Source organism: Mytilus edulis, chromosome 10, assembly GCF_963676685.1.
Source record: "Mytilus edulis chromosome 10, xbMytEdul2.2, whole genome shotgun sequence".
Taxonomy (NCBI): Eukaryota; Metazoa; Mollusca; class Bivalvia; order Mytilida; family Mytilidae; genus Mytilus; species Mytilus edulis.
The window spans coordinates 72176338-72183995 of NC_092353.1; the positions used below are offsets into that span (position 1 = coordinate 72176338).

Genomic DNA, 7658 nt, shown 5'->3' on the forward strand with positions numbered 1-7658 from the left:
GTGTTACATTTTAGTATTATGTCGTTGTTCTCCTCTTATATTTAATGCGTTTCCCTCGGTTTTATTTGTTACCTCGATTTTGTTTTTTGTCCATGGATTTATGAGTTTTGAACAGCAGTATACTACTGTTGCCTTTATTTAAACGACATTGTATTAGCCATCCTGTTCTTATCGACGAAAGAGAATACCACCAATGCTTAAGTTAGTAATGATTTTGAAAAATATCTATTGACGCATTTTAAAGTTCAATGCGTTGCTAGTCGCCTTACGAAATCTAAAATAAGTGGTGACAGGTCATCACACATAACATGTATAACAGCCTTACTGATTTCTATAAGTGTATTTCGTAATACAATGCCATATAATTGCAATTTGAACCAATAGTGGAGAAAGTAAAGCTTTAAATAAGTATTGTTTGTTTTAATATAACAATAACATAACAATTAAAATAAAAGAGCTGAGCTCGAATGTCCGACGAAATGCACCTTTTCTATTTATACAAGGATACTTACTTAAAAAAATCCCATAACATTTTATAAATATCATAAAGAAATGAAGGATTCAGAGGACATGCTATGCGATTTCTATTATGATAAATATAAGAATTGTACATATGAGAGTACTAATGGTGCAATTTCCCATGCAATCAATGTTTCAAATTTATTTAATTAAATGAGCAGCACTGATTTACGATTGAGACTGAGACATAAACCTTAAAATATTCATACGAAAATCTTGCAAGAACTGTACACATGAGAGCGCCAATAATGACATTTCCAGTTTTATCAATATATCAAAGGGGCATGACCGAGCGGACGGACACCCAGATTTGTATGTCAATCGCAGCGCTTTGCGTGGGAGACAAAAGAGAAAGTTATCGGCTAGTGTATCATCTCATCTCAAAATCTTCATTCAAAAGTTTATCGAAATCGGTGCGAGCTATGAATTCCATTAATGCAGCGTCACATTCCTGATCAGTGATATCTTCTCGTTCGTCTTCTGATGAACTACAAAAATTATGGAAAAAGTTCAGAAATATAATATTGTGAAACATTTATTTTTATTGTCATATTTGCTTAGTCGTTATTCCGATGTCATTGTGACAAGTGTTCATTGTAAAACTTTATCAGGTACATGTACACTAAAACGACACATTACGCTAAAAGTAATTTTTTTTTTCAAACCAACCCAGTAGCAGTAAAAAAACATGCGTACGTCAAGAGTTTATGAAATGTTCTACATGATACATAATCAAACATACATAATATAATGTTTTAACCATTATCTAAATAAATCACGTTAAATGAAAAACGGGTCTGTTGCTTTTTTCTTAAAAAAAATATGGAACAAGAGAGTAAACGCAAACTAACTGATTGAAAAAAACCTCGGAATACCTCATTTTTATTGTCCATATAAATTTCTCATACTCGGACTTTCCATCTGTCTTCGGAGAATCTGAAAAACAAAATGTGATATAATATGGAACATGAAACAAGCATTAATTTTTTGAAGCCTTTATAGTCGCAATTTTAATTACTTGCAAAAATTGCATTACTGATCGAATGTACATTTTAACGTTATGTATTCAAACGATGTTATTGTTGTTTTGATGTTGTAATTAATTCAAATGAGGAAGGTAATAATTGCTGAAATGTAAGGGGAAATTTAGGTTACAGTTTTTATTGTGTGTATATGTATAAGGCTGTGCCACTATGAATACATGTAGTTTGGCATTAATTAGAAAATATATATTTTGTTACTATCAGAATTTCCTGACCATCAGAATTTGTCCCAAAAATGTGTTCCTTTGGTTTATTGGGGTATACATGTGTCCATTTTGGTGTGTCCATTATGAGAAGTGGCAATGATCGTATCTGTAGATCTTTACATGTAAAAGGAGACGTGTGATGAACACCATCTGTAGTAATAAAAATAAATCATAAATAGAGACTTGCATGTTATGGTAGTGTTTTATGTGAAGTGATTTGTTTTTCATTAATAATGTTTTTGACATATCGTTTTAATTAATACAAAACCGCGAAATATGGATTGTTAACCGCACTGAAAATAAGAAATTGGGGTAGTATTGCCTATAATTATAGATCATTGTTGATCATCACAACGATATTGATTTTCTCGCTTGAGCCTGTACGTCGAAAGTGAGAAAAGCAATCGAGTTGAGATGACCATTGAAAATCTGTTTATTGCTTTTTTACCTATGACGACAGTGTCAATTTTATAAGAAACGCCACGTGCGCCCTTAGTTTCAGCGATAATGTTCATATAACTCGACTCCGCTAAGGTAGGAAATTACCAGTCAGTAAGTTGGAAGGAAAATTTCGAAAAATAGGGATAATCTGCTTAATTCTTTAATACAAACATTACAGGTACACATTTTTGAATGAATATTTTTTTCAGGAAAACATTATTTTTTTTATTTTGGAAATAATTATCAATGTCATATATGGTTCTAATTGTTACTAAAAGCATAGCTTGCGTCTGGTGTATATTTGTCTTATTTAAAGATTTTCATGATTGAGACTAGAGCTGCTGCTCAGAAGAAAACAATTGATCAAAGAGTATCACTGGAGGCAGTTGAAATCATCCCTTTGACAATTTAGGTTTGTTTGACTGTTCTGGAATATCTGTTTAACAGATGACAACGTAAATATTCCAAATGTTTTAATCACAACCTCGTCCTTCTCTTCCCGAATTAATTCAACTCTTCATTGGGTTTGTACTTTCATGAACAACAAGAAAACTGCTACATGTAGATTAGTACCTACTTACCCTCCTGGGGCACCCGAAATATCCTTTTTGGTGAGTGTCGAGTTGCTTATTTTAAAGTTTTAGTGTTCTACACCATTGTATGTCTTTTAATCGTTTTTCGTTTTGTTGTTTTTGACAAACTAGTTCGAAGCCACTTTTGATGTATTTGCCACTCTCTTTTAATTCAAACATAATTAAGCCAAAGTACTTACTGCCACGGCTGTAAGAAATTGAAACTCCTCCCAACAGTGACGCACTTAAACGGCAAATGAAATTTCTTTCATACACATCTCAGCTTTGGCTTTACTTATAAAACCAGCAATGTTTCTAAAGTAAAAGTAAATATGTGTTTGCACCTGTCCTAAGTCAGGAATCTGATGTACAGTAGTTGTCGTTTGTTTATGTAATATATACGTGTTTCTCGTTTCTCGTTTTGTTTATATAGATTAGACCGTTGGTTTTCCCGTTTGAATGGTTTTACACAGCCAAGGCTCCGTGTTGAAGGCCGTACTTTAACCTATAATGGTTTACTTTTTAAATTGTTATTTGTATGGAGAGTTGTCTCATTGGCACTCACACCACATCTTCCTATATCTAATTAAGATATATCATATTTTTCGTCTCAAGTAAACATTTTGTTATTTATTTAATGTTTTACACCACAAAAAACGCTATGCGGGGAATATCATATATGTATATAAAGGTCGTCCGTCCGTATAATCTCCTATTTGGTCCTTTAAGCACCATGACATGTCCACTGGTTGCCAGTGGACATGTCCACTGGTTGCCAGACTTGTTAATCTTTAAATTTAAATCCTTTAAACAAATGTCATATTGAAATGTAAAAAAACAGACTTACCCTTCGTTCCAAGCGACATATAAATGATCCTTTGTAACACGCATGATACTATAAAACAGGTCCCAGAAAGTGAACTCATGCTTCCTCAACTTATCCTGAAAAAGAATAATAAATACGATGACGTGTATCAATTTTCCGTTAAATACAGACCATTTTAGAATCTTAAAATTATGGGTAAATTATTTAATATTTTACAGGTAATGTATGTAGAAGATACATTGGATAAGTGTTGTCTGCTACGAACCGTCATCGAATATGAACAGGTGCCACCTAAAGACGTTAGCTCTGAAATAGCATGAGAAACGACTGTTTGTTTGATAAACAAATTAAAAAATTCTACAACTGTATCATATCGAGTTACAGAACAGGAGTATATCATTGAAAGGAATATGTTTATATGGTGATTAAAGACAAACAACTATCCTTGAAATAAATGTTATTATTCTAGGAATACACACCTTACAGAACATATCAAATGTTACGTAGCAACTTGCATAATTACTTGATTCTCCTGTAATATATAATTAAAAAAAGAAGAGATTAAATTTACCTCGACAAGCATTGTCTATGAACGTCATAAGCTTAATGGAGATATAGATCTTATCCTATTCACGATCAAACACTTGGAAACGAATTTAAGTCTGAAAAGGTCATTTTGATCTTATGGTCTACTAAAAAGTCTGAACAAAACATTATTCAAGTTATGCGAATTGTTTTCAGACAACTTCTTGAAGTTAAACAAACCAGCTTGTTCATGTAGTTTAAGGTTTGTGTTATCCAGTTACAACACTGTTAAGATCTTTTTGTGCTTCTTCGTTAAATTTATTGTTTTTACAGTGATATTGAGATGAAAACACATTATTGACTGCTGTTCCCTTATTTTTGACATTTTTACTCTTTGAGTATGTTTGTTTTGTTCATTCATTGTTGTCAATGTAATGGAATTTGATGCGACTGTCATAAAAGTGAGAGGTTTAGCTAGCTATAAAACCAGATTCAATCCACCATTTTCTACATTAGAAAATGCCTGTACCAAGTCAGGAATATGACAGTTGTTATCCATTCGTTTGATGTGTGTGGACTTTTGATTTTGCCTTTTGATTTTTGATTTTCTTTTTTGAATTTTTTTCGGAGTTTAGTTTTTTTGTGTTTTTACTTTTATTATTGGAAAATTTTGAATGATTTATATAACCATGTATCAACTTTATTTTTATCACTGACTTAAGTTAATGACAATAGTTTAAATAACGCAGAAGTAAATCATAAACTAGTTTACATAATCAATTAGATTCATGACCACTTATGTCAGCGCTTATGTCAGCGACATGACTGCTACAGGTATAGGTTTTTGTGTGTTTTGTAACCCCCCTGTCAACCCAAGCCAATGTTGGGTCCATGCGTACCAGTTTTGAAAGTGCTCTCAGATGTAAAATTCTTACCATATGAATTATATGGAAAATGCACTGTAAACGATCGTCTACAAATATTTGTCAAATTTTCAAATGTATATTCCCGTGCTTGTATTTCCTATCATGACTTTCTTGATAGAGGGTTGCTGCTCACAAGAAAGCTATTAAACCAAGAGTTTCAAATGGTGAAGTTGAAATCATCCCTTCGTTTTTACAGACGCCATCACGATTTGGTTGACCGTTTCACAAATGATATCGGACATGTTCCTTACGTCGTAACTACAATCCCCTTCCCTTTCATGAATGTGACCTACCGAATTAGACTATATACCGGATTAAATATCACATAAGCAACATGATGGGTGCCACACGTGGAGCAGGATCTGCTTACCCTGCCGGAGCACCTGAGATCACCCCTAGTTTTTGGTGGGGTTCGTGTTGTTTATTCTTTGGTGTTCTATGTTGTGTCATGTGTACTATTGTTTGTCTGTTTGTCTTTTTCATTTTTAGCCATGGCGTTGTCAGTTTGTTTTAGATTTATGAGTTTGACTGTCCCTTTGGTATCTAAGAATGTGTTCAAAGTACACGGATGCGCCACTCGCACTATCATTTTCCATGTTCAATGGACCGTGGTGAAATTGGGTAAAAAATCTAATTTGGCATTACAATTAGAAAGATCATACCATAGAGAACACGTGTACTTAGTTTAAAGTTGATTGGACTTCAACTTCATCAAAAAATACCTTGACCAAAATCTTTAACCTGAAACTCCCACTTTCATTTTCTATTTTCAGTGAAATTAGGATCTACAGTCTAATTTAGCTTTAAAATTAGAAAGATCATATCATAAACAACAAGTGTACAAAGTTTCAAGTTGATTGGTCTTCAGCTTCATCAAAAACTACATTGACCAAAAACTTTAACCTGAAGCGGGAACAACGGACAGACGGACGAACAGACCAGAAAACATTATGCCCATCTACTATAGTAGGTGGGGCATAAAAATGTATGCCCATTTGAAACATTATTCTTATGGAAAATTGCATTGAAAGGGCACTCGAGACTACGCGATATTTATGGAAAGTTTTAATGGATAATTGTTTTTAGGTATTGATAGCCTTGAATAGATACACTATGTGCACCGTTTGGGACATTGCAATAATATATTTTTTTCATTTCTTAAATAACCTGCCCTGATTTTATCAGGAGACACAGACAAATCCACTAATCAACAAGACAATAAAATAGATTTTTGTTCTTACAATTTAAACAGCCAATACAGATAATGGTTAATTCATTAACCAAAAAGCATGTTAAAGGAGGTATGCGATGGATTCAACATCGATCTCTTTTAAAAGGTAACACACGGCCACTGAAAGCTTTTTTTTTAGTAGAGCCAAGGTGGTCGTGTGGTCTAGCGGGACGGCAGCAGTGCAGGCGATTTGGTTTCACGATATCACAATAGCATGGGTTCGAATCCCGGCGAGGGAAGAATAAAAAATTTGCGAAAGCAAATTCACAGATCTAACATTGTTGGGTTGATGTTTAGACGAGTTGTATATACATTATGTACACAGCCATGTATCATCATCATTGATGGCGATCCGATGGATAAATCCACTGTAGAGTTCTCACTGACTCAGACGTACTTATAAATATAATTATTTTCTGTGACTATATCTTACATTAATTTGTAGGATCCTTTACTATAGATAATTGAGCTGATCTGTAACAATAACATCTCCATGCCTTATATTTCATGTACTGTCATACGCCGCTAGATTAAAACTGACGAGGAAAGGTAACAAATGGCCACTGAAAGCTTTTTTTTAGTAGAGCCCAAGTGGTCGTGTGGTCTAGCGGGACGGCTGCAGTGCAGTCGATTTGGTGTCACGATATCACAGTAGCATTGGTTCGAATCCCGGCGAAGAAAGAACAAACAATTTGCGAAAGCAAATTTACAGATCTAACATTGTTGGGTTGATGTTTAGACGAGTTGTATATATATTATGTACACAGCCATGTATCACCATCATTGATGGCGATCCGATGGATAAATCTGATGTTGAGTTGTCACTGACTCAGACGTACTTATAAATATAATTATTTTCTGTGACTGTATCTTACATTAATTTGTAGGATCCTTTACTATAGATAATTGAGCTGATCTGTAACAATAACATCTCCATGCCTAATATATCATGTACTGTAGTACGCCGCTAGATAAAAACTGACGAGGAAAGGTAACACACGGCCACTGAAAGCTTTATTTTAGTAGAGCCCAGGTGGTCGTGTGGTCTAGCGGGACGGCTGTAGTGCAGGCGATTTGGTGTCACGATATCACAGTAGCATGGTTTCGAATCCCGGCGAGGGAAGAAAAAAAAAATTCCGAAAGCAAATTTACAGATCTAACATTGTTGGGTTGATGTTTAGACGAGTTGTATATATATTATGTACACAGCCATGTATCACCATCATTGATGGCGATCCGATTGATAAATCTGTTGTAGAGTTGTCACTGACTCAGACGTACTTATTAATATAATTATTTTCTGTGACTATATCTTACATTAATTTGTAGGATCCTTTACTATAGATAATTGAGCTGATCTGTAACAATA

The 7658-nt window shown here is 34.1% G+C and overlaps 1 protein-coding gene across 1 annotated transcript; it reads right to left on the reverse strand.

The window, feature by feature from the left end:
- Positions 1-462: 462 nt before the first annotated feature.
- Positions 463-4142, reverse strand: LOC139491814 (uncharacterized). Its single transcript, XM_071279683.1, has 5 exons — positions 4087-4142; positions 3629-3723; positions 1778-1918; positions 1395-1455; positions 463-1007 (listed from the first exon to the last, which is right to left on the reverse strand). Exons 2-5 carry the CDS (start codon positions 3705-3707, stop codon positions 890-892), a joined length of 399 nt encoding a protein of 132 aa, XP_071135784.1. The 5' UTR covers positions 3708-3723; positions 4087-4142; the 3' UTR covers positions 463-889.
- Positions 4143-7658: the final 3516 nt, after the last annotated feature.

Bases quoted from the DNA above. Each gene is read 5' to 3' on its own strand.
- LOC139491814 (XM_071279683.1), bottom strand. From the start codon at position 3,707: ATGAGTTCACTTTCTGGGACCTGTTTTATAGTATCATGCGTGTTACAA. The intron at 1,919-3,628 runs GTAAGTCTGTTT...TTATTACTACAG, and splicing joins TATGTCGCTTGGAACGAAGG to ATGGTGTTCATCACACGTCT. The intron at 1,456-1,777 runs GTCAGGAAATTC...TTTGTTTTTCAG, and splicing joins TTTTGGGACAAATTCTGATG to ATTCTCCGAAGACAGATGGA.